This window comes from Lissotriton vulgaris, chromosome 1_1 (assembly GCF_964263255.1).
Source record: "Lissotriton vulgaris chromosome 1_1, aLisVul1.2, whole genome shotgun sequence".
In the NCBI taxonomy this organism is placed as follows: Eukaryota; Metazoa; Chordata; class Amphibia; order Caudata; family Salamandridae; genus Lissotriton; species Lissotriton vulgaris.
The window spans coordinates 14,697,692-14,724,868 of record NC_141685.1 but is presented as its reverse complement, the minus strand read 5'-3'; the positions used below and the strand labels follow the sequence as shown (position 1 = coordinate 14,724,868).

The 27,177-nt window shown below is 48.6% G+C and overlaps 1 protein-coding gene across 1 annotated transcript in view; it reads left to right on the top strand.

The window, feature by feature from the left end:
- Nucleotides 1-27,177, top strand: part of CCDC24 (coiled-coil domain containing 24) — a 176,100-nt gene that overhangs the window by 115,412 nt on the left and 33,511 nt on the right. The window contains exons 6-8 of the mRNA XM_086954158.1: nucleotides 2,647-2,701; nucleotides 19,273-19,342; nucleotides 21,047-21,161. Coding sequence (XP_086810284.1) covers nucleotides 2,647-2,701; nucleotides 19,273-19,342; nucleotides 21,047-21,161 — 240 coding nt within the window. The remainder of the gene's footprint in view (nucleotides 1-2,646; nucleotides 2,702-19,272; nucleotides 19,343-21,046; nucleotides 21,162-27,177) is intronic.

Below are 27,177 nucleotides of genomic sequence, written 5' to 3'. Positions count from 1 at the left end.
ACACTAGGCCTTGCGCCCTACAAACCTATAGTCACCTGGGCCAACTGGCCATCTCAAAGGGGCTCAAAATCAGGGCACACTGCCAATGCAGCGACAGTCACGGGGGCGCACTTGGCCCAAACCTAAACGTTGCAGCTGCCCATTACTTGCTGGGCAGCTGGGAGTCTCAATGAAGGCCTAAACGTTGCAGCTGGCACTAAGTGCTGCGCAGCTGTGCAGGCAGAGATGGGGCAAAGGAGTGCGTCTCACTCCTAGATGAAAAACATGTCCCCCTAAAATGAAATACCTAAACGGTGCAGCTGCCCACTACTTGCTGGGCAGCGGTGAAGTAAAAGTGCGGCGTGGGCTCTCACTGGCCCTTCGGACAAATTGCGTAGGACATTGGAGCCATCTGGCTCTGAAAATAAAGTATGTCCCTTGAAGCACTCTTGCTCCTGAAATAACTATGCGTCCAAAGTTGGAGCCATCTAGGCTCTGGAAAAAAATTTAGGCAAATGCTGAAGCCACACCGGGCTTCTGTAAATAAATACTGCCCATGTGGGAGCCATCTGGCTCTGGAAACAAATATGCACAGCGTTGGAGTCCTCAGGCTCTTAAAGTAAATAATGCCCCCAAGCACTGTGGAGCTTTAAATAAAGATGGCATGTTGGTGCGGGGTCCCGCTCTGGGACTCTACTAAGAACATGGTCACCAACGTGGGAACAGCCCCCTACCAGGCGGGGGCCGCTCAGGGAATCCAGCATGGCTGCTGGGGTGCCTCATGAGCACCAAGAACGAGGAAGGCAGCCCCCCCCCTTCTCCACTCACCGGGGCTCTGGGGACTCGCTGGACTCTTGGGCTGCTGCAGCAATCCGTGGGACTGGCACCACTTCTCCGGGGAGTCTGCGAGGCTTCCCCTGCTTGCTCCGTTACCCGGTCCCTCCCTGAGAACACTGGATTTGGCAGGGGAGCCCGCGAGGCTCCAGACGACTTCTGTGCGGCACGCGGGGCTTCCTTACACACGGGAGCCCCTCGTGACCAGGCGCTGCCGGTTCATCTCCCCTTCCTCTTCCATCCGCCAGGCCATGCCCACAACCAGGCGGGCCGCGGACGGTGGCGGCGATCTCGCTTCGCCGTCAAATACAGCTGGGTGGGCACCCGCTAAGGAAGGACGTACATTGGCGGCATATACAGCGGGGTGGGCATCCGCTAAGGAATAACAAAAGGCCGCAATGCGGGTTGGGCACCCGCAAGCTAATTAAAAATGAAGAGCGAAGACGCAGGGTGGGCACCTGCTTAAATTAAATATAAAAAACAAGCGGACATAATGCAGGGTGGGCACCTGCAAGTAAATATTAAAACAAGCGGGGTGGGCACCCCTCATGTGCCAAAGGAGTGGCAAATCCCTACGCAGGGGATTCCCTCTAACAAGGGGCTGCAGCATCAGTGCTGTGCAGCCCTCACGCTTTCCTGGGGAGGCAGAGATATAAGAATGCATATCAGCGCTCCCAGGACGCTAAGGGGGCTGCCAAAGTCTCTTTAGGGTCCTGGCATCCGGACCAGGAAGAAGGGTCCCAAGGAAAGAAGTCCTCCAGGCATCCAAGGACAGGGCAGAGCAGAGCCCAGGGAGGCAAGCCTTCCCCTGAGCCCCAGCAGCAGCACGCCCCTGGTCGATTCAAGTCCAGAACAAGAACATTTTCATTGGGTCACAGCCCCTTCTTTTATACACAAGATCCTTTGTCTCAAGGGGAGAACCAGATGCAACCGGTTCTGCAGCACTTTGTTTTGCTCAGGCCCTCTCCCTATTCACAGGACAGGCCAGGGACATCAGACGCACCACAGGGGGGGAGCCAGCATTGTGGAGGGAAGTCACAGCCCTATTTAGGTCCCAGGTGCAACTCCTCCCTCCCATCTACATGCAGATCTCCCTATTCCCCACCGGGCAGACTCACCCTGGCTCCTGGAGCCAGGGAGCCCCTGTCACTCACAAGCCAGACAGGCAATTCACATCTCACAGCACACAGAAATGGCAACTTCTAAAAGTGGCACTTCTACACTAGACACAATAAATCTGCGCACACCATCGCACAGCATTTCTCACGAGTTCTCGCATACCAAACTCGCACCTGCACTCCCCACATATCAGGAATTACCATGGGAACACAAATCCCCCATGCATTCCTATGGGAGGGCAGGCCACTCTCACCACACACACTGTGTGCACACGCACTTTACACTGGGCCACAGTGCTAAAGTGCGCAGAGGCCTAAAACCACTCCCACCATGTCAGAGGCTAAAAGCAAAAAGTTTAAGGGGGTGAACCTGCCAAAAAGGCCCAAGTCCAACACTCACATTTTGAGGCATTATTTGTTCATTGTTGATGGTTTCTCAGGTTTTGAGGCTTGTTTGTACAGTGTTGCTGGAAAGAGATTTGTCCCAGTTGGCTATTGCCTCCTTGGCAGGAGTTGGGTTATTCCATCATTTAAACAAACCTTTCTCCTTCCTCCTCCATTTTTCCAGGACAGCCCTGTTGTAAAGTTTGCTTCCCTCCACTGGCTACGACCGTTAGACGCAACACATTATGCTAGTCTCGTCCTTTCTATATATTGGTGTCAAGATGATGGAGCCAAATGCCAGCCCAGTTACAAGCTCTCCTTCTCTCCCCAGATCCATCTTGGAGGAGGAATGCCGGACGCTCGAGAAGGATATCGCCATCATGCAGGTAAACTGTTGACTTCTGAGTCTTGTACGCTGTGCGTCTTTGAGGCTCGTGCTGTATTATTTATTTGGATACCTTTTTTAAATTTTTCTTAAAAGGTCTCTTTTCACATGTGGGTTACTGCAAGGACCTTAAATATACCCTGTAGTCATAGACCCTCCTCAGAAAGCCAGTTTTAATTGTTATGTTTTGATGCATTTCCTGAAGCTGAGAAGGTTAGGTCCTGCTCTCAAGGGTGGGTAGAGAGCATTTCAGAGTCTAGGCCACTAAACGCCAGTGATATGTCTTCAAGTCGTTTTTTGGAAGGCTTGGCAATAAATCTGACTCAAGTTCTCTGACTGAGGGTTGACTGATGAGCTTTGTACAGCAGCCTTGTGAATGCTGCAAAGAGGTTTAAATGTGATCCTCTGGTTCTGTGGAAACCAGTAGAGAGCCTTCAGGGGTGGTCTTGCAAAGCCGGGGCAGTGCGTGGAGAAAAAGTCAGCTACTCCTTGAACTAACAGAGTCCACCCGAGCTTTTCTATCTGATAGACACATCTAGCCGCAGATTCCTTACCTTTGAATTTGCCAGGCGTCAGACTGGATCTGGAAAACTTTTCTTCGAGCAATACCCATTCACACCGACAGGTGGCGTCTGTCACCTCCGCGTGATATCATCAGCGCCAGAAGTGATGTCTGCTTTCCCTATATAGCTGCCACCTCAGCGCACCTGCATCAGTTCTTCTTATTCCACTTCAGTCAAGCGCTTATCGGTGAAGAGAGCTACCCTCTGTCACTTTTTGACAGGCTTTTTTCTACTTTTTGTCAAATCCCCATCTCTGGTGTATAAGTACCATGTCTAGAAAGACTTCAGGGTGTAAGCCATTCGGCGCATGTCACCGCGCCATGTCAGTGACCGACCTGCGTTTGGTTTGTCTCTGGTGTCTGGACCGTGACCACGACTCAAAGTTGTGCTCTGACTGCCAGGTCATGGCTCCGAAGGCTTTGAGAGAGCGGTTCCCAAAGCTGCTTGTGGCCCGGCAGACCCAGAGGTCCCGGTTCTGGTCGATAGGAAAGTCCCGGCACCTCTCCAGGATTTTCCAAGTCTTCTTCGTCCTACTCAAAATTGACTTTCCGGTAAGAGGCACAAATAGCACAAGAAGTTGAAGCGTGCTTCGACTTCTCCCTGTCCATTGGCCGACGGGATTAAGGAGCCTGGGCATTCAAGGCCTTTTTTCGATGGAACCTGATCCTTGGTCGGCTCCAGGCCTCTCTGTGTCTGTGAATTTCCTCATCACTCACCCTACCCCAGAGAGCTTGGTGGTCCAGGCCATTGCATCCCAGGGTGCATTCCCTTTGCCCCGACCCTTCGGATAGGGAATCCAAGAGGCTGGATAGCTGGGGCAAGAAATGTTTTTCTTCTGAGAGCCTTGCATTGCAGTCCATGAACACTGCATGCTTCTTGGGCCTTTACTCCCACAACCTGTGGTAAATGGTTGCGCAAGTGCTGCCACAGATCCCGGAGGAGGCCCCGGCCATCCTTTTCCAAACCGTGTCAGATGGGAGAGCTGCAGCAAAGTTTGCCATTCGCTGTGGGCAAGACATGACTGACGGGCTGGGCAGAGTGATTTAATGGATGGTGGCTGTCGGATGCCACAGCTGGCAGAGAACATATGGCTTTTCAGGGGATGTCCAGGATTTGCTCATGGACATGCCCTTTGAGGTCAATCATCTCTTTGGAGACGAGGCAGGCACGGCGCAGAAGTGCTTTAAGGACTCGCAGACTATGGCCAAGTACTTGGGCCTCGCAGTTGCCACACGTCCCCAGTCTGCCTTTCGCTTCTTTCGTGACTACAGAAGGGCCTTTCGGCCGCACCAGCCGTACCACAGCCACCAACAAGCCCTGCATGGCTCATTCCGACCACATGGGCCAGAGGACGGGTGTGCTCTGCTTTGGGTACCCTGGGAAAGTATCTGTCTGCTTTGTCTGCTTTACTGAGACTGACAGACCAACCCTCTTTATTTCAGACACCCATTGTACATAGATTCCTGAACGGCCTTGTGCACATGTTCCCACCTTCTCCCTTCATTATGCCTCATTGGGACCTTAATTTGGTTCTCCCCTTCCTCATGTGTGCTTCTTTTGAGCGCCTGCACAATTGGCCCCTCTGCCTGGTTAACCAGCAAAACAGGCTTTTTGATGATAGTCCCCCTTCTTGATGATATTTCCTGACAAATCGGGGCTTCCCACAAGAGCCTCTTTCCTTCCAAAAGTAGTGGCATCTTTTCATGCGGGACAGTCAGTCACCTTACCTACTTTTTACGCTCCTCCACATCCCTCTAAATTAGAGGAGTAACTCCACCGTCTGGACCCAAAAAGAGCGTTGTCATTCTACCTTGATCACACTAAAGAGTTCTGGGTGGACGACCAACTCTTCGTGGGGTGGTGTTGTTGCAAAGAAAGGTTGGGCGGTGCAGAAACAGACCATCTCTTGATGAGTCGTTCTCTGCATCAAGGTCTGCTATGCTTTGAAGAAGAATCTGCATTATGAAGACTTAAGAGCTCATTCCACCAGTGCTAAAACTGTGATCATTGCACTAGCACGTGGAGTCCCAGGACTGGATATCTGCTAGGCAGCCATGTGGGCGTCTCTGCATACGTTCACCAAACACTACTCTCTGGACAGTCCAGTCTGCAGGGACGGGCACTTCGCTCGTTCGGTCCTACAGGGTTCCTTGTTTAGAATTTGTCCCCGCCAGTTTCTGGAGTCGAAAGCAACGGACACCTTTGTAACTGTTGAAACCACGATCACCCACGTAGCTCCACCTGAGGCTTTACCAAGTAGACATTCAGATTGAAGGCGACATTAGACGCACCATAAATGCTATTTGTGATGTCTTCTTACGACATTTTGCTGGCGGAGGTCGATTGGCCTCCTCCGTTTGGTCTAGCTTGTCCTCGGGGCGAGAATGTGATTAATACCTTCCTTTTCGCAATTCCTCCTCGATGAGACTAAGCATGCTTATGCTTCTGACTGGGTTCTTGCTTTTTGCCCCTGGCTTATACCTAAACCAGGTTGGGTGGGATGAGGATTCCCCTTTACATGTTGTTCCCATAACTTCTATTTTTCAGCTGAAGCCTAAATATCCAATTAAACGTGACACTAAGGCGTCCGTAAAAGAGATTCTTACCCAATTGGAATACCAAGCAGTAATTGAACCCTGTGTCTCTGCCATGAATAATCCTCTCTTTACTATTTTGGAACCTGATAGTTCTTACTGCATAGTTTTGGATTATAGAGATTTGAATAGTCCTACTCTTACTTGTGCGGAAAAAAACACACATACTACAGCTTTGATCAACAGTATTGTGCGTAAAAAGTTCAAAACGACACTAGGTATTTTAATTTTTTTATATATATATTTTTATTAAATAGTCGAGAGTGGCATTACAAATATAGGTGTCACACGTAAGATACAGTACAATAGTAGGTGGAGGGATGTAGCTTCGCAAACCATCAATTATAGGGAGACATGTGACGTCATCATAATTACGCAGTAGTTACGCATACGAAAAAGGATAAGCAACTTGTAAGCGATCTAAAGCGAATACCATCCATAAGACCCACCCATCAAGATACAGAAGAATCAGATCCAGTGTAGACACCAGGAGGGTAAAGAAATCAGTGAAGGATAAACAGCCCACCTCCCGAAGGGAGAAAAAGAAAAGAAAGAAGGAGCCATAGAACAAAACAAAGGCAAAATAATAAACCCCCCCCTAACCCCCCACCCTGCACCCCTGCAATGGCTACGGCCTACCCCTCTAGCAGCGTGCCTGTCGCCCAGAAACTTACCCTAATAGAAGGAAAGAAAGTGAGTGGAGGAGGAGAATTAAAACACACTCCCGTTCTCCCTTACCCCCCGCCAGAAGCGACCTCCCTGAAATATATCCAATACAGTATGAGGCAAAGTACGTAATCCAACCGGGGGAGGACATTAAAAACCACCCAACTCCCGTTACGTTATAGGACACAATCCCGGCATCAGATCAAGATATTCTATCAAGCCCTGATAGTCAGATTCAACCCTGGCCAGTACGGTTCTTCATAAGAGCCCTTATAATCCAGACCACAATCACAATGGGGAAATCGAAGCGTTCATAGAAGTTCAAGTCAAAGGAATCTGATCGAAAATAGGATAAAAGTTCACGATATCCACAAAGTAGGCGAGGAAAGGTGAAAAAGGATGGCGAATCTCTCCGATAGTCACTGAGGAACTTGTGGTGGCACTTGAGACTGTCCATGGCGATATTCGGCAGGATAGGGATCGAGCAGGGAAAGCTGACGATGATCACAGGCGTGCTATCTGTTACGCGAGAGTCAACAAAGCATATGAAATCAGGCTTCCGCACGGGGACCTCAAACTCAAGCGTACAATGCTCCACGGGTACCACAGCTTGCTGAAAACATGTCGAGGCGTCATCGTCTGGTCTCAGACAGATATTGTCCACTGTTACAGACAGTTTCCGGTACATGACGGTGATCTGCGATTGGAGCGCCCCAATGGTGGCCATTACGGTCTGCAGCGATGGTGTGCCGTCCGCCCCCTCCATCCCCTCTCGCGAAGCAACGAAGCAGGACTTGAACCCTGGAGGTCGACTACTCCGGGGTACCAGGCACACACGGAGCCGATGACAACAGTGGGCGCTCTCCGCCTTGCAATATCAACACAGTCGCCGCTAGCGGGGGCCAAGCCCGTCCACCCCGGGAGGCTAACGGAGTCTCCGGGCGTTGGACCCCCGACCACAGCAACCGGTGCGTCACTCTGCTGTGTCCTCGATGTAAACAGTTCACAGAGTAGCCAATCGAAAAAGCAAATTGTGTCCCAGTTCGGGAGACTGGACGCAGCCCAGGTCCCGTGGCCAATGTTGATCAACTCTAACCCGTTGGGCTAGAAATCGAGGCCCCGGCTTCCACACTGAGTTAGGCCGAGAATGGAACACGGCATATCTTCGTCACCCGAGAAACTTGAAATTTCGGGATTGAACCTTAAGAATCAGGAACACCTCATGTGCACGGGAGTCCGGTGCGAGGTCAGGATAGATTGCAGGATATATGTGCTGCGGGCGGACGTCGGCGGAGCCGGGAGCTTATGCAGCCATCCTGCTTGCCAGCGTAGCTCCTCCCCTACACTAGGTATTTTAAATTGATGTTTCCGTGTCCAGCACCCACGGCTCCCAGAGGCGATATGCGAGACTACCCATGGGGTATAAGAATAGCCCTGGGGTTTTTGCGGCACGTATAGTGTCCCTTTTGAATGTTTTTGATACTGACACTTTCTCTTATCTCGACATATACTAAAGGATGATGAGTTAAATCCCACACGTGCAAGAGCGGATCGCATCATCATGCAATTCGCTGCTCTTGGCTACAAATTCAATTTAGCGAAAATCACATATTGCGTTTCTTGACGTTCTTTTTTTTTTTTTTGGTTATGAATTGACGAATGAGGGTTGGGGATTCCCCCCCTACCCCCCTTTTTGTAGAAGTGTGCTCAATTGCAACCTCCGTCTACCCTTAAATTGCAGTCTCTGCTTGGTTTTTAAAATGTTGGCAGGACTTACATTCCCGGCTTCACTTAGGTGACATATGATGAGGGTCACACTGTTCCAATTGCTTTTAACCCCTTGCGTGCGGGGCGTATTCCCCGCCTGTGCTGACTTCGCCTTGCGCGGGCGGAGTCATGACGGAACGGTTCCGTCATCAGCACAGCTCAACCGACGCTGATGACGGAACCGTTCTGTCATCAGCATGCAAGGGGTTAAATCACATTTGTATACTCCTGCAGAATTGTGTTTTTCTTTAACTGAATTTTTTTTAACTGCCGTGCAAATGGCTATTCTGAAAGCACTCCCTCAGAGGCGGTCAGGAAAGCTAGTGTTCCTAATTTTAAAGCTCTGCATCCTCGTTGGATTCAATGGGCTATGTCTTTGACGTCGGCTGATGTCAGCTTTGTTTTTGACCCTTCTTTGCAAGTGCAAGTTTCTCTTTAGTATGGACAGGTTCGCCCTCTCCCCTTTTCTGATATTCCTCTTGTTCAGTACAAATACATCATTTACACTGATGGTTCGGCTCAACCGGCCATTGATTCAACCAGACATATTCTGTAGCTTGCACTGTTGTCGTAGGTGCTATGAAGGATGGAGTGTTTCACTCTACCTTGATTCATACGCAGTCCCTTGTGGACTGCACGGCCAAGGACCTTCCTTTTAGCTCTCTAATATTATGATCCTGAATTCCCCACCCTTGTTGTGTGGGATTCTTTTTATTGTGTACAGTCCTTCAATGATAGTTCAATCTTTGTGGACACTAAACGATTTTTGAGATTCTATAGTTAGCACGATAAAGCATAAAACGCTTTGGGTTCGAGTGGCCACTCTTAAAGAATGCCTGCCAATTACACATGGTGTACGTACATTGAGCCGTCAACGTGTGGGAGCGCACGCTGTTGGAAATGTAATGGCCGATGAAGCAGCCAAATCTGCAGTAGCCACAGATAAAGTAGCCGCAGTTACGCATTCTATGACTAGAATTGATGATTACTTTTTGGCAGGCACAGCCGCTACCCAGGATGGTGCTCCCTTTCTTCAAGGGTTTCCTTCTCGCTATTCCGATCAGTTCACTGCGGATAAAGTTCCCTTTGTGATCATTCCTAGTGTTGGTGATTGTCTGATCCCTAACCTTGACCACAGACACTCTTTGATTGTGGCCGCCCATGAAGTTATTGCTTCTGCACATGCAGGAGTAGCTGCCACTGTTTCTCTTTTACAGCAACGCTATTCGTGGCACGTTTTAATTATTAATGTTTTTATTTTATAAAGTTTCATATAGCGCAAACCAGATCCCGAGGGATATCAGAGCTCTTTACAGAAGGATGAAAGGGAGAGTAATACTCCAGTAACCATATCAAGTGGAGAAGTTTGGCTCACTGGTTAGAGCAGGCAGACCCTGAAGCAGAGGTCAGACCCGGGACCAGGGTTCAATTCCCGACGCGGCAGGGTCTTGAGCTCAAATGTCCACGGACTCGATAATTCTCGCTTCGGTGCCTGACCTAATCATGGGTTCACACTCTGCAACTCTGGGCATTAAGCTTGCTTAATCTCCACAACGGCCCCCTGCGGCGGGATGCCTGGCTTTCACCTTGGGGATGCCCTGTAGGGGCTATCTCACAGGGAAAAGCCAGGACGGGTTCCCAAGGCAAGCGCTTAGAGACCCCTGGGTGATAAGCGCTATATAAATCCAACATACAATACAATACAATACAATACAATACAAGTAAGAATGCTACCAGTAGACTCGCAGATATGTCCTTTGTTGCGATGTTTGTCAACAAATTAAGAGTTCTACTGTGTTGCCAATACCTCAAACATATCTTTTCATTTCCAATCATCCCTTTGGCTGCATTTATCTTGATCATTGCAGTCCTCTTTTATCCGATAATGTTTTCAAATACATTTTAGTTGCAGTGGATTCTTGCACTAGGTTCCTCGGGTTCTGGCCACAGTGTCGTCTGACACCCGAACTGTTATAAAGGATTTGCTTTTTTGTTGGAACTTACGCCTGTGGCGCTTTCCATTCAGACCAGGATTCAGCTTTTGCTTCTAAGGCTTACAGTGATTCGATGACTTCAATGGGAGTGCAGGTGCATTTCTCTTCTCCATATAGGCCTGTGGGCAATCCTGAGGTGGAGCAGATGAACTGTGACTTAAAGCAATCCTTAACAGACAAATGTATTAGGTGCAGGTCGTGGCTGGTTATCCCATCTTTATGGGGTTCAACTTGCATTCAACCTCTCAAGAATATCTTTGGGTGGGCGGACCCCGTACGAAATGCTCTTTCACGTCAAGATGTATTTTCCAGACCTTGACGGTCTATATGTTATGGCTGCTGCCGTAATCTTTAACGTAAATAACCACTGTGCTGTCTAGCAGGATCTACAAAAGTGTTGTGAGGCTTTGGCTGAAACACATTTGCCCTCGATCTGCCAGTGGATGCAGCGGTCCCAATCCTGTTTCTGGCTGGCTTCCTAAAGTTGAAGATCTGGTTCGTGAAAAGGTGGCGATCAAGAAAGAATTTGGTCACCACCCTACATATGCACTGGAGAGATCTAAGTGGTCGAACACAACTATACTACACTTCCTATATGGAGGGAAGGGGGGTCAACAGCTCCTCCCTGCCACCAGAATTACGTTGTCGGCGTGGCGTAGAGCGACAACAAGAATGGGGTGGGACAAGAGGCCCACCCGCCAGACGACACTATGGTGCTGTCAGTGGCTGGGGGAGCTCATCAAGCTGAAAGGCTTCAGCAGATGGGATGACATTGGCATCTCCACTGTGGGAGACGTGATAGCAAGGGGGGAATTGAAAACTTTTCAGGCGCTCAAAGATGAATTTGGCCTACGCAACACCCAATACTACAAATACGTTCAACTGCAACATGCATGGAGGGCACAACGCATTACACTTACAGACATCCCAGAATATGCACCACTGGAGGGCAGATTGCTACAGGAGCAGATGCGGGGGGGGCGGTATCACTGGCGTACAGGACCCTGAGGAATAATATGCTGGGTGACCTACAGGCCCTACGGGACAAGTGGGAGACAGACGTGGGAACCATGGAGGATCTGGACTGGGAACTTGCTCTCATGCACCCTCGTGAGGTGGCGATAAAGTCGAGACTCCGTCTCATACAATTTAAAGTGCTCCATCGAGTTTACTTCGACAGGGTGAGGCTCTTTAAAATGGGTAGGATTGCCAACACTGCATGCCTTAGATGCCACCAACACACGGGCGATTTCTTCCATACAATCTGGGGATGTGCAGTTGTTCAAGAATACTGGGAAGCTGTGTTCATGGAACTAGGCGAGGTACTGGGGGTGGACATCCCGCGGGATCCTAGATTGGCGCTCCTGGGCATGACCACAGAAGTAGATCTCACCCGCCCCCTGCTCATCTTTTTGTTGCTGGCTTTGGTGGTGGTAAAAAGGGACATAGAACGACTCTGGGGGACGCCCGGAAAGCCAGACCTGGAGAGGGCTAGATTTGTACATGGCGGCGGAGAGAGTGATTCCGGAAAATATGGGCTAAATGGAGACACTACCATGGTCTAGAATGAGTCAATACGAACACAACGTATGAGGTCAATGGGACCCTAGACGAGGTACCATGTAAGGTGGAACTTACTGAACAATGTATATATACTGTAGATACCTTGCTCAAGACTCTGGATTCTCCGGGTGCAACACAGCAGATGGATGGGGGGGACAGGAGCGAGGGAGGAGGGAAAGCCAGGGTTGGTGAACTGCTGCTTGGGGGGGTTCTTCTGGTTTTTCGGTTTATGTGTTCTATTTCTGTTGCTGGTACAAGAGTCAATAAGTTCATTATGAAGGGTACAATATTCAATATCAACAGAAAAGTTGCATGACCGGCGGCGGGAGCGGAATGTTGACGCTCTACCGTGTGACCTTATTTCTGTATATGATCCTTCTGATGAAACAATAAAAAGAACTTTCAAAAAAAAAAAAAAGAAAGAATTTGGTCCCTCCTACCGTGCTCCTGTTCCAGTGTTTGGTCTTCTTGGTACCCAAACTGTGATTTTTACCTCCACTTCCAGGATACAAAGACACTCCTTTGTTTCAATTGAACATGTCAAGCTTCACCATTTGGCCAATCCTCAATAGTATGACTAGACGTGTCCCAAGTCAGGATGTTCCTTTACAGCCTGGGAGCTCCATTTATTTCCGATTCTTCCCAGCTTCCGGGGTGGGATGTCCGGTCTTCAGTTGACTTGGTACCAATTTTACCTTTTTGACAACCTCCAATGGAAATCGTTTATTCTGATCCACCCCTTGAGTCTACTTTGGGAGTGCGAGCCTCCAGTCTACATCCAGAATCCCAGCCTCCCTTATTCCAGCTGAGGTCTTCTAGTTACTACATCGATTAAGATCACTTTCCTTCAGACAGTTCTTCGTTCTCTTCAGTTTTATCCCCACCACCAGTGTGGATTTGTGTTTTCATCTCCTGGTTAAAACTTACTTATCTGATACAACCTTGGAAATATGTCTGTTTGTTTTTTCCATGGTATTTTTGTTCAAGTGGATTGGATTCGTATTAGTTTTTTTCTTTTTGATTAATGGGCATTACCTCCCCGACCACACTGCTGCAGAACTTGTATGCGGGGTGTTGGCCCCACATTCCTCCTCGCATAAATGAAGAGACCAGTCCCTTGTTAACATTTCAGCGGTCCCAGTAACTGATAGAATTGTATGAAGTAGCATTCAATGTTTACGGCCCTGTCTTCGGTCCTACGGAGACCCTGCAGATACCATATGTATTCCATGTTTCCATGGGTGATATAATAGTGCCTGGGTTGCAATCGGATGATTAGGACGTTGATGCTGTGAATTCTATGCTTTCGGAATTGCAATATTACACTGTCTTTGACACTGGGAATTTATATTTAAATTCTGCTAACTATGCCAATTTGTTCTGCTATCAACATTATGGGCATAATTGTTTTGCATAGGGCTAACGGACAGCATCCCAATATAATTATACTCAATGGGAGCATTGTCCAAATCCATCTCAGGGTAGTTCCAATACACAAAAGATAAAATGCACTTATTTTACCACATATAACTTTTCAGACCCGGTATCGTACTATTTTAAATTGGTTCGCACTCTCTTGAAAACAAATATGCTTCCTCAGACCAAGTTAATATATGCATCTCTTTTGATTGATCACCTAGCTCTGAAGGGATATGATTACTGGAAGGATAATATTGACTTAAAATCGATATGGGACACTAAGTCCTGGAAAGTCTGAGGGACAGAATCACAATTTTGTGCGTGACCGATACCTACGCAAATTATCTTTCTTAATGACACAATGCAACAGACTACTTGTCGTGGGTTGGTTAAGGTTAAGGAATTGAATACTCTCACTATTGCATCCTTGGCCCTTTTTGATGATTGGCAGTCTTATACAAAGTATACGAAGATCAACTAAATAGTATGATACAATATTGTACATTTCATTATTCTCCAACAGGTTGGACAGTATGGCCACCAGTCATGAATGTTTGTCATTCTCGTTTCGTGAAACTACTTTTGGGTTCACATTAAATAGACCTAATCCATGTTATCCAAAACAATATCACATTCCACACTGTTACTACTTATTCCGTAGGGAAATTATGTCAACAATGGTTAGAACACTACACATTGTCTGCCATGAGACAACATCCTTCTCTGCTGTCTGCAGATATAAACATATCTGATGTTCTTTTGGGTCCAAAATCCCCACGTTCGAAATGATTTGTTTATGCTGCTTATAATGAACTCTGGAATTTGTCGCAACTGGAAGTTGCAGTACGTTTACACCAAATTGACCAAGATAAGTTAAACAAAGTGCTTGCTGTTGTCAACAACAGTTTAATACACTGTCATCTCGTATTTATACTGTAGATAATATTGTGTCATCTGTAATTGATATTGTACAAAATGAGGTTTCTACCTTGTATCATGGACAGAATCATCTTAGATTAGTTATGCGATTTAGCTGGACACTGCAAACACTTAAAAAGGGACGCGTTCCCTGGAATTACCTTAATTGTAGCGCATTGTTGTTACCATTTAATTTGACCCACAAACAACAATCAATGGCTATGAAACCCGCAAGCTACACCATTCTACACACTGAAAAGCCAAACAACTCCCCTTCACTACTGCGGAAACACATTCTGCGTTGTGGGTAATACATGGGGTTATCTTGTTTCCCATTATGACCTTTCGATTCACTGCCTGCATGGCACACTTCCCTGTAGGTAGATATGAACCCCTTGGGAGCAGCTACATACATGAGTTATCGCCCCTGCGTTTTACATATCGTTGTCAACGAGCCGAGAGAGAAGTTTTTCTTACGGAAGAGGAGTGCGACTCCGCTGCTGCTCATTCCCTTGTGTTTAAACAAGTACCAATGTGTGGCGCTTGTAATGTTTCTGTCCAAATCTGGCTTGTTATTTGAACGGATCTCCTGTTCCCACAATCATTCCTACTCTCATTTTGCTTTCGAACAGAAGCTATCTCGTTCTTAATAATCAGGACTGTTGCGGTCTACGGGCGGGAATCCAGTGTGTGGTATATGTTCCCAGTTAGTTACTTGTTGCAACCACGCCCTGTTCCTCCCCTCACATGGGAGCGTAGATAGTTCATTGTGGCCTTCCATTCCAAGGTTGAAAACAGATTTCAACAAGCTACGCAGACTCAAAGCGTTATTGTTTCAACAGGAGGTGGCTCTCACTTCAGCACGCGGGCCTTCGAATTGCAGGTGTCAAGAACATCTAGTGAATTACAGTTATTCTTTCACACAAATCTCCCCCCTACATTTCGGTGAATTGATACCTTATTCCTGCACCTATAGAAGCAGATCACGGACACTGAGTGATTTTTCACTCACCAAAGCCTACCAGGCCTCATTTAACTGCATTCCAGCACCTATAGATGCCAATTAGGGATACTGAATGAGCTTTTACTCTGCTAACCCCATCAGCCTGCATTTTACACTCATTCCAGCACCTATAGCAGCAGACTGTAATGCACTGAGCTCCTGAGGCGGAAGCCGGGAGTGAGATCTATTTTTAATATTGATTGTCACTCTTTAATTATTTGTTTTTAAGAACTTATCCTCTGCTCCTGAACTGGTTTCGCGCAGCGGATTTAGCGCTGCCGCGACACCTCAAGACAAACACTCCTTGCCGCCATTCGGGCAAGCCCGCAGGCCACGCCCCTTTCTCGGAGGCCACGTCCCCCCAGCCGCTACCCCACCTATCCATAAATTATGCGCGTCTCCCGGAAGCGCAGCGGACGAGCGCAGCGGGCGCGACATTTGCGTGCCAAAGGCGTGCCAGAGGTAAGCCCGTCTGCGCCCGACCGGGCCTAGGGGCCCCCAATCATGCCCAAACTATACAATACTCTTCTGCGCAGCTGTTTAACCTCCAAGGCCCGTGGCCTCTGGACGATACTGTGACCGTGCGAATCGACAGGCTGGGACTGACTGCCCCTCGCCTTCTTCCCCATTCCCCCCCTCATCCTTCCCCCCCTCCCATTGGCCCCTCTCCTGACCTGCCTGCTTCTCCTGCACCCACCACCTTATCCGCCTATTACCTTAACACCAGGTCAGCAGTTAAGCACTGCCACGAACTCTTTATCTTATTAGACCTGTGCAAACCTGATCTCCTATTCCTTACAGAGACTTGGTTTTGCGACAACTCCCTTCCCTCTCTATTAGCTGTGCTTCCTGCCTCATATTATGCTCTGCGAGCCGACCGACCCTCCGGCAAACCGGGCGGCGGCGTCGCTCTGATTGCCCGTAGAGAAATCTTCTTTCAATCTTTAGCCTGCTCTTCCATCGGCTCATCAGACGTTTTAGTTGCCCGCTCACTCTCCTTTAGTACCCCGCTCACCTGTTTACTTCTGTATCGCCCCTCCCCCCCACCCCCACCCTCTCAACTCTTCCTTCCCAGCTTCCAAGACTTGGTGGCCCCTCTAGCAGTCAACAACTCCTCCATCTTGGTGTTAGGAGACTTCAACTTTTGGCCCTCAGACCCGGCTGAATGCTCCACCTCGAAAGAATTCTCGGATACCCTTCGCTCCCTCAACTTCGACTCCCACGTTCACTCCCCCACCCACATCCAGGGCCACATCCTTGATCAGATCTGGTCCATTAATTGCCCAGTAACCTCCCTGTCTATCTCCCCCTGCACTTGGTCCGATCATTTCTTGATATCATTTTCCCTACACCTCAGCTCAGCCCCCAAGCCCTCTCTTCCCAAAAACACCTGGGCGCGCTCCTGGAACCATGTGGATGTGGCCTCTCTGTCCGCCACACTCTCCGCATCTAGCCCGGATCTCCACGGGTTGTCGTCTTCCGCACAAGCCGACTCCATTAACTCCTGGCTCCGATCAGGCTGCGACTCCGTCGCCCCCCTCAGGCGGGTGTCCTCCAGGCGCACGAACGACGCGAACCGTTTGTTCAATGAGGAACTGAAGGCTCAAAAACTCTGTGTGCGCCGTGCGGAACGGACTTGGAGGCGAGACTGTTGTCCCAATCTTAAAAATCAGTACATCACCCTCCTGTCTCTGTACAAAAATCAATCTTGGCGACCAAGAATGCTTATTTCTCTTCTAAAATCCTGGCTGCCGAAAATCAGCCTAGAGAAATCTTCTCCATCGTGCACGATCTCGCCTACTCTGACAGAGCTACCCTCAAACCCTCCCCTTCCCTGGACTTATGCGATTCCCTCAACACCTTTTTCCTGGACAAAATCTCTAACATCAAAGCAAACATCCCCCTCCTCTTTTGTCGACCCCCAGTGTCCGTCAGTTGGAGCACGCCTTGACTCCTTCCCCCTTCGGACAGAAGAGTCCTTTCTCTCCTTCCTGCCTATGGTCAAATCAGGCTCCCCTCTGGACCCCTGTCCTGCTCACATCCTGAAGCAGATCTACTCGGCCTGTGTGCAGCCCCCTCTTAAATTTCTCAATAGCTCACTGTCCCAGGGCATTGTTATTCCACCCCTCAAATCGGCCATCATCGTTCCTATCCTTAAAAAACCTGGCGCTGACCCCGCCTATCTTGTCAACTACCGCCCCATCTCACTACTGCCCTTTTTGGGGAAGGTACTGGAGCGTCATGTGACCAGAGCACTCAGTACCTTTGTGGAGGAGAACAGGGTGTTAGCCCCCCGTCAGGCTGGTTTCCGCCCGCACACTCCACGGAGTCCGTGGTGCTATTGGTCCTTGACAGCCTCAGAGAGGGTATGGACACTAACCACCCCCAGGCCCTGGTCCTCCTCGATTTCTCCGCCGCCTTTGACACGGTTGACCACTCCATCTTACTTTACCGTGTCAGGGCGGCGGGGATTGGAGGCTCGGCCTTGGTCTGGCTGTCCTCCTTCCTGAGAGACCGCACCCAGGCAGTGCGCTTGGGCGACTTCTCGGCGGACTTCCGCGAAGTACAATGCGGGGTTCCCCAGGGCTCTTCCCTTCCCCTCTTTTATTTAATCTGTACATTGCCCCTCTCATCTTTGCCCTTCAACAGATGGAGGTCTCCGTCTATAACTATGCGGATTACCTTCAGCTTATTTTTTCTTTATCCACATCCCCCGAGTCCATGTCCAATTTCCAGTCTGTTATGATCTTCATCCGGGACTGGATGAATTACAACCACCTGAAGTTAAACCCAGACAAAACGGAGCTGGTTCTGACAGGTGGTTGCTCCAGTCCCTGGACCTCTCTCTTCTGGCCCCCTCCTTAGGCCCCCCCCCCCTTCTCCATCGTCTTCTGTAAAAACTCTTGGGGTTAAGCTGAATGACCAACTCAACCTTCACTCCCAAGTTAGTCTAGTTGTGTCCTCTTCTTTTCTCTCACTCCGCACTATTCGCAAAGTCTCTCGTTTTTTTTCTCTCCCTGCCCTCAAGCTCATAGTCCTGGCAATGGTAACCTCTCGCCTAGACTACGGCAACGCCCTTTACTGCGGCATGACCGCTTATAGCATGCGACGACTACAGCTGGTCCAAAACCAGGCTGCTCGCCTGGTCTTCAACTTGGCCAAATCCCACCACGTTACTCCCCTCCTCAAGTCCTTACATTGGCTCCCCATACGAGAACGAGCTCAGTTCAAGATGGGCTGCATCACTTTTCAGGCTCGGGTCGGCGCAGCCCCTGCCTTTATCTCTTCGGAAATCAAAGCCTACGTCCCTGCCAGGGAACTACATTCATCCTCCCAACAACTGTTGACAGTTCCTCGATTTAAGCGCAAAAAGTGGGGAGGCACGAAATTTTCTACACTTGCCCCTGCTTTCTGGAACTCTCTCCCCACTCACCTCAGATCGTGCACCCAATATACACTCTTCCGTAAGGCGCTAAAAACTTTTCTCTTCTCACAAGCCTTCTCTCCATAAACTGCTCCTCTCTATCTCACCTCGTTCTTCCTGTCCTCCTGGGCTCAGTACTCTATAGCGCCATGAAACCGCCAGGTGAACGTGCGCTCTACAAATATTTTAAACTCAGATTACAGACACTGAATGAGATGTCACTCTGCCAAGTCTACCAGACCCTTTTATACCCTCATCTCATCACCTATAGATGCAGATTACGGACACTGAATCAGCTTCCATTCTGCTAAGCCTACCGGGCCTTATTTTACCCCTTATTGCAGCACCTATAGAAGCAGTGTAGTGATATTATGCTGTTGTGTAGATGTGTGATTTTTTGTTTTTATCTTCTGACATATAAATCTGGTGGAATGTGGCCTGTATAGGCTGTATGATGGTGTTATTCTACACTGGGCATGGATTAAATTGTGGAAAAACATGTTCCACGTCCCCCTCATGCAGCGGGCATTATTCTAACGTTTAAGACTTCAATGAAGACCACTACGATGCAGAACCAGGAGAACAAGTAACTAACCGTTTCTTTCTTATTTACGGTCGAGCACAGCAGTTTTCTGAGTGAACTCTTTCTTTGTCTCTGCAGAGCTGCCTCGAGGACGAGCACTGTTTTGCTGCTGAAGTCAGGGCCCCAACACCAGAGCCCACACTTGCAGGTGAGTGGCGAGCTTGAGGAAGTGCTGTGCCTTTGTGAAAGTAAATCAGGGTATACTGTGGGATTTGGAAATGTCTTCAGTTCGTCCGAAGAATGTTCTTCTCACTAATCTTTAGACTCCAATGGATATAGAACACTTCACTCTAATATGACCAGAACCCCTCCCTGAAATGAAACAAAACAAAATGAAATGAAATGAAATGAAAAGGACATTTATAAAGCGCGGTAGCTACCCTGAGGCGTCCTAGCGCTGTAGACTTGTGTGTTGTGGGAGCAGTATTAAAGATTAGGCGGTTTATGTGAAGAGCAGGGTTTGTAGTTGTTTGCAAAAGGATAGGAGATTGGGCTCTGCCCGCAGGTGGTAGGGAAGGGAGTTCCAAAGCCTTGATGCGTTGTACGAAAAGGACCGACCTCCGCATCTGGTCACTGATAAGCCCCTCTGAGGCCTGGTTTGTTCTAAATACAATGTAGGATAAAAATAATCAATAAATGACCTCAACCCCTTGAATGGAATGTCTCATGGTGATCTAAATCCCTCCCCTAGCCAGGCCTGAAAACATCTCCATCATTATGCATTTACTGTACGCTGTCAGAAGAAACGCGGTTCTCTGTAACCTACATCCTTTATGTCTTATGTCTGCTTCAATCACCCCAACTCGCTCTACAAGTAGATAAAACCGACCGCTTATTGCATACATGTTTAAACTAGAGTAGGTGATTAGAAAACCCTCATGAGAACTCAGTGCCCTCTAGAATCCTTGATGTTTTCCAATTTATTTTACGCCATTGGGATGTTGAGGCTGCCACTGAATGTTGTGTATATTTAAGCAACTATATATTAAAAACACCTGTCCGGCTGGACAGCTGTAACATATAGTACTGATTGGGTCTATATTTATTGTTTGCTCTTGTTAATCCTTGTCTAGGGACCACTGTCTTTAGAAATAACTGGAGACAATGGAGCCGTACCATTCATTGGCTGGTGTAGATCTTCCAATGTTTGTCTTTCTGTGCCTTCCTTTTTGCTTTAGAACATCCTACCGTTGGGGGCTCGAAAGTTCTAAAAGCAGACAGAACCAACATGACTACTAACCATTTTATTTCTAAAGGTGTGACAATTTAGACTATTTTAAGCTCCAAAGCTATAAGAATGCCTGATTCATTTTTAAAGTACATTGAATTATTAAGCACTGTTGTTGTGTTTATCATAAAATTTTACAAACTGTGCCACTATGTTGTAGACTGTCTTTAGTGTTGGTGTTGAGAATGAAGTGCCGGTGCTGAGCACTGGAACCCCTCGGCTCACATTAAGTGCTGCCAATCTTACTCATGAGTCTCCCACACCCTACTCTGCACTTTCTTACATTGTACTCTAATCGTACTCGCGAGGTTTCCACATCCTACGTTTTGCATCCACACTCATCTTACTCAAGGTATTCCCACAGCCTACTCTGCACTTTCTTGCATCTCACCCATGGATATTCAACACCCTCCCCTGCACATTCCTACACCCTACTCTGCACTTTCTTGCATCTCACCCATGGATATCCAGCATCATCCCCTGCACATTCCTACATTCTACACTTCCTGCTCTTGGAGTTCCCATGTGCTCTTCTTTACTTTCCTACAGTCGCCTCACTCTTTCTGAATCCCTTACCCACCCCCTTTCATGCCCTAACCTCACTCTTGGCCTTTCCCTGTGCAGAGCTGAAAGAGGAGCGAAGAGCTCTTGAGCGGGACCTACAGCTTGGTCAATCCGAGCCCAGAGCCTTCCTGACTAGTAAGACGTTATCCCAGAAGCCCTTGGAGCAGAGTTCAAGGTAAATCATTTTGATCCGTAAACCTTGGCGATCCATCGAAGTGAACAGCATTGAAGGTAGTCATGTATTAATTGCAGATCAACCATGAGGTGTTGATGCGGATCAAATGTTTTGGGGGTTGATTTAAGTTTGAAGCTTAAGTCAGCATGAAATCCAGCATCCAATGAGCGAGAGGCAGGTCCTACTTTTGATTTCTGTCCTTTGTAGCGCACTTACTCTGCAGTCGTTGCAGAGATCCTCCATCCTTCGCCAGGGCCACACCTCAGGTTGAACTTGCAGCCCTGAATGTGCTCGATTATCCCTTTAAACACGGTGGCGTCCCATAGGGGTTTTCACTGAATGGGCTTTTTGAAGATGTATCAATGGTTTTCCTGTTTTTCCCTATTGCACTGCCTCGACTTTCAAGATACCTAGACATTGACGATGCCTCACTGTTGGACATGGCTTAAAACGTAGCCTTCTTCACTCAATCATGGGATCTTTAGTTATGTTCATTAACCTTGGGGGTGGTTGAAGTTTCTCTGTCTTCCCTTCCCTAGCTGCAATCTTTTTCCTAGCTTTCTTTCTCTTTAATTAATTCTATTCTCACTTTAGTTTCTCAAATTAGTCTCTCACTTTTCGTCTAGTGTCCTCTAAATATTTAAAGTTTACTCCGTTATTAGAATTTGCTTTGATATTTCAACCTGTTTCTTGTAAAATGCTCTGCTTTAGGTTTTTAAATGTCCTGCACGCTGATACCACTGATCTAGTGACCAATATAACAATACCCTTAGGGTGGTCTAGGCTTCCCCTCCTTCATATGCCTCACTTGTAGCTCCAATCCTGGGGTGGTTTGAACCCCTGGCCCGGCTGGTGCGGTGCCAGGTATCAGGTTGACATTGAACAGACCATTCCAAAGACACATCTCCTTGTATGCAGACGGCATGCTCCTTTTCCTCTAGCACCAGCGGTACTAGGTCCACAATGTACTGAAATCCTAGACTTGGGCCTCTGGGTCAACAGGAGCAAATCATTTCTGGGACCCCTCGAAGGAGAGATCTTGACCGCGACATGGCAAACGCCTATACCCATTCAACTTACAAGTTTTAAATACCTGGAATCCATAGATCCAGAGACCCACAACTTACCTGGAACCCTAATTGAACTCCACTTATGAGGACCGCGAAAGTGGACCTACAATGCCAGGCTTCAGCGCCGCTACAGGAGTTGGGGAAAATGGCCCTATTTAAATGGATGATTCTGTCCAGTTGGTTTTGTGCGCTGTTGTCATTGATCTGCTCTTTCTTATGGTTCAAACAGCCCGTGCTGGAGAAATATAGAAAGTTGGTCTATGATAGGGGTCTGGGCCTGGCATGCCTTCAGCTCTATTCTATAGTGGCACGCCTTCACCTCTATTCTAGAGGGGCACGCCTTCAGCTCTATTCTAGAGTGGCACGCCTTCAGCTCTATTCTAGAGTGGCACACCTTCAGCTCTATTCTAAAGGGGCACACCTCCAGCTCTATTCTAGAGGGGCACACCTTCAGCTCTATTCCAGAGTGGCACACCTTCAGCTCTATTCTAGAGGGGCACAACTTCAACTCTATTCTAGAGGGGCACACCTTCAGCTCTATTCTAGAAGGGCACGCCTTCAGCTCTATTCTAGAGGGGCACACCTTCAGCTCTATTCTAGAGGGGCACACCTTCAGCTCTATTCTAAAGGGGCACACCTCCAGCTCTATTCTAGAGGGGCACACCTTCAGCTCTATTCCAGAGTGGCACACCTTCAGCTCTATTCTAGAGGGGCACAACTTCAACTCTATTCTAGAGGGGCACACCTTCAGCTCTATTCTAGAAGGGCACGACTTCAGCTCTATTCTAGAGGGGCACACCTTCAGCTCTATTCTAGAGTGGCACACCTTCGGCTCTATTCTAGAGTGGCACGCCTTCAGCTCTATTCTAAAGGGGCACACCTTCAGCTCTATTCTAGAGGGGCACACCTTCAGCTCTATTCTAGAGGGGCACACCTTCAGCTCTATTCTAGAGTGGCACACCTTCGGCTCTATTCTAGAGGGGCACACCTTCAGCTCTATTCTAGAGAGGCACACCTTCAGCTCTATTCTAGAGGGGCACACCTTCAGCTCTATTCTAGAGGGGCACACCTTCAGCTCTATTCTAGAGGGGCACACCTTCAGCTCTATTCTAGAGGGGCACACCTTCAGCTCTATTCTAGAGTGGCACACCTTCGGCTCTATTCTAGAGTGGCACGCCTTCAGCTCTATTCTAGAGGGGCACACCTTCAGCTCTATTCTAGAGTGGCACACCTTCGGCTCTATTCTAGAGGGGCACACCTTCGGCTCTATGCTAGAGGGGCACACCTTCAGCTCTATTCTAGAGGGGCACACCTTCAGCTCTATTCTAGAGGGGCACACCTTCAGCTCTATTCTAGAGGGGCACACCTTCAGCTCTATTCTAGAGGGGCACACCTTCAGCACACCCTCAGCCCTATTCTAGAGGGGCACACCTTCAGCTCTATTCTAGAGTGGCACACCTTCAGCTCTATTCTAGAGGGGCACACCTTCAGCTCTATTCTAGAAGGGCACGCCTTCAGCTCTATTCTAGAAGGGCACGCCTTCAGCTCTATTCTAGAGGGGCACACCTTCAGCTCTATTCTAGAGTGGCACACCTTCAGCTCTATTCTAGAGGGGCACACCTTCAGCTCTATTCTAGAGTGGCGCACCTTCAGCTCTATTCTAGAGGGGCACACCTTCAGCTCTATTCTAGAGTGGCGCGCCTTCAGCTCTATTCTAGAGGGGCACACCTTCAGCTCTATTCTAGAGGGGCACACCTTCAGCTCTATTCTAGAGGGGCACACCTTCAGCTCTATTCTAGAGTGGCACACCTTCAGCTCTATTCTAGAGTGGCACACCTTCAGCTCTATTCTAGAGGGGCACACCTTCAGCACACCCTCAGCCCTATTCTAGAGGGGCACACCTTCAGCTCTATTCTAGAGTGGCACACCTTCAGCTCTATTCTAGAGGGGCACACCTTCAGCTCTATTCTAGAAGGGCACGCCTTCAGCTCTATTCTAGAAGGGCACGCCTTCAGCTCTATTCTAGAGGGGCACACCTTCAGCTCTATTCTAGAGTGGCACACCTTCAGCTCTATTCTAGAGGGGCGCACCTTCAGCTCTATTCTAGAGTGGCGCACCTTCAGCTCTATTCTAGAGGGGCACACCTTCAGCTCTATTCTAGAGTGGCGCGCCTTCAGCTCTATTCTAGAGGGGCACACCTTCAGCTCTATTCTAGAGGGGCACACCTTCAGCTCTATTCTAGAGTGGCACACCTTCAGCTCTATTCTAGAGTGGCACACCTTCAGCTCTATTCTAGAGGGGCACGCCTTCAGCTCTATTCTAGAGTGGCACGCCTTCAGCTCTATTCTAGAGGGGCACACCTTCAGCTCTATTCTAGAGGGGCACACCTTCAGCTCTATTCTAGAGTGGCACGCCTTCAGCTCTAGTCTAGAGGGGCACACCTTCAGCTCAATTCTAGAGGGGCACACCTTCGGCTCTATTCTAGAGTGGCACGCCTTCAGCTCTATTCTAGAGTGGCACGCCTTCAGCTCTATTCTAGAGTGGCACGCCTTCAGCTCTATTCTAGAGTGGCGCGCCTTCAGCTCTATTCTAGAGTGGCGCGCCTTCAGCTCTATTCTAGAGGGGCACGCCTTCAGCTCTATTCTAGAGTGGCACACCTTCAGCTCTATTCTAGAGTGGCACGCCTTCAGCTCTAGTCTAGAGGGGCACGCCTTCAGCTCTAGTCTAGAGGGGCACGCCTTCAGCTCTATTCTAGAGTGGCACGCCTTCAGCTCTAGTCTAGAGGGGCACACCTTCAGCTCTATTCTAGAGGGGCACACCTTCGGCTCTATTCTAGAGTGGCACGCCTTCGGCTCTATTCTAGAGGGGCACGCCTTCAGCTCTACTCTAGAGGGGCACGCCTTCAGCTCTACTCTAGAGGGGCACGCCTTCAGCTCTATTCTAGAGGGGCACGCCTTCAGCTCTATTCTAGAGGGGCACACCTTCGGCTCTATTCTAGAGTGGCACACCTTCGGCTCTATTCTAGAGGGGTACACCTTCAGCTCTATTCTAGAGTGGCACACCTTCAGCTCTATTCTAGAGTGGCACACCTTCAGCTCTATTCTAGAGTGGCACACCTTCAGCTCTATTCTAGAGTGGCACGCCTTCAGCTCTAGTCTAGAGTGGCACGCCTTCAGCTCTAGTCTAGAGGGGCACGCCTTCAGCTCTAGTCTAGAGGGGCACGCCTTCAGCTCTAGTCTAGAGGGGCACACCTTCAGCTCTATTCTAGAGGGGCACGCCTTCGGCTCTATTCTAGAGTGGCACGCCTTCAGCTCTATTCTAGAGGGGCACACCTTCAGCTCTATACTAGAGGGGCACACCTTCAGCTCTATACTAGAGGGGCACACCTTCTAGTTATTGATGACTATTTGATGAGGGGTCGGAGGACAAGGCCTATTAAGCTGAACTCTCGCTCCTCAGCCTGGACCAGCTGGTAGGCCTCTTATTTGACAACTCCCTCCCTGGGGTCACCAAGACTCTGGCACATGCAGTTAAACTAAGTACATATCACCAACCACACCTCACTATGACCATGGTATCGGGGCAGGTTGCTAGACCTGAATGTCCCCCTACCCGTGGCTCAACGTGGACTTTTACCATGTGGTCTGGAAATGCCACCCATTGCCTCTTACTCCTACATCATGAACACCCTCACCCTGGTGCTGGGAGCCCCCATCAATCTCTCAGCGGAAGAGGCGTTGCTTGGAGTTTTTGATGAGGTGGGAGATAGCCGATGAGATCATTGCGTGATGAGGAAGGCCACCATCGTGGCCAATAGGGGCACTGCCCGCAGCAGGAGATCCACCACCCTGCCCAAGTGGCATGCCGGAATGGACTGGTGTGCCAAACTTGAGGAGCCCCTCTATACATCTAGGGGCTGTCCTCAGAAACATGCCGTGGTCTGGGGTAAATGGCGCAAACACTACAGACTCATTTTGAAAGAACCACTAAGCTATATGGAACCACGGATATGCAAGCCTACACTGATGGCTGCCGTGATTGGTGCTTGTCTTGTTTGATTCATATTGCCTTGTTTCATTAATTGTCTGCATACCCAATAAAATTGTTTATCAAAAACATTCATGGGGTGGTCTACACCTCGCTTCTTTGCTTGGCCTCAGTTACTGTTTAATCTGTGGGGTGTTGCAGGTTTGCCTTCTTTTCTCTAGTCTTCCAACCTTTCCTTTGGGTTGGTCTAGACTTCTCTTCTTTCTCTTGCCTTACCTCTAGCTTACCCTGCGGTGTTCCAGGTTTCCCTACTGTCTCTGACTCACTTCTGATTTAACCCGTTGTACATTGGATAATGGCTGTAGTGCTGGAGTACTTTTCTCGAAGTCTTTCACCCATTGACAGACTATTTTTTCTCTCTTTTGGGCTAAGAAAATATTTTTGATCACAAATGACCGATGTACCTCATTGGTTATTCATTACCATCAAGTGTACCTGCGCAGAAGGAGTTCCTCCTTGTTCGACCGCCTCTATGCCTTCCAGTAATGTGTGGAAAGAATAAAGTTCACTGGATGAATTCAAATACCTTAGAGTTTAAGTGTAGAAATCGGCAGCATAGACCTTTCTTAATGGCATTCCTAGGTTGCAGAAGGCTTAAGTCAAGAACTGTCCATGACCGAGCTGCACTCTCGGTTGGTCATTTACACCCTGGCAGACTGTGCTCTTTTCTGTCAGGGTACAGAAGGAATGTAATGCACTTCCCTGGCAGACTACAGCCTACGACATTTAGAGATCCCTGGCAGAGATCTCTGTGCCTTCAGAGGAGCGTGAACACATTGAATGTTTGCTGAGTCAACGCCATGTTTCATCGAGCTGCTCAGGAAACTTTTTTGGTTGAACTAAAACAAACTTTCAAAGCCGGAATTTGTTTTTGTAGAACCAAAAAATAGTGGGTTTTC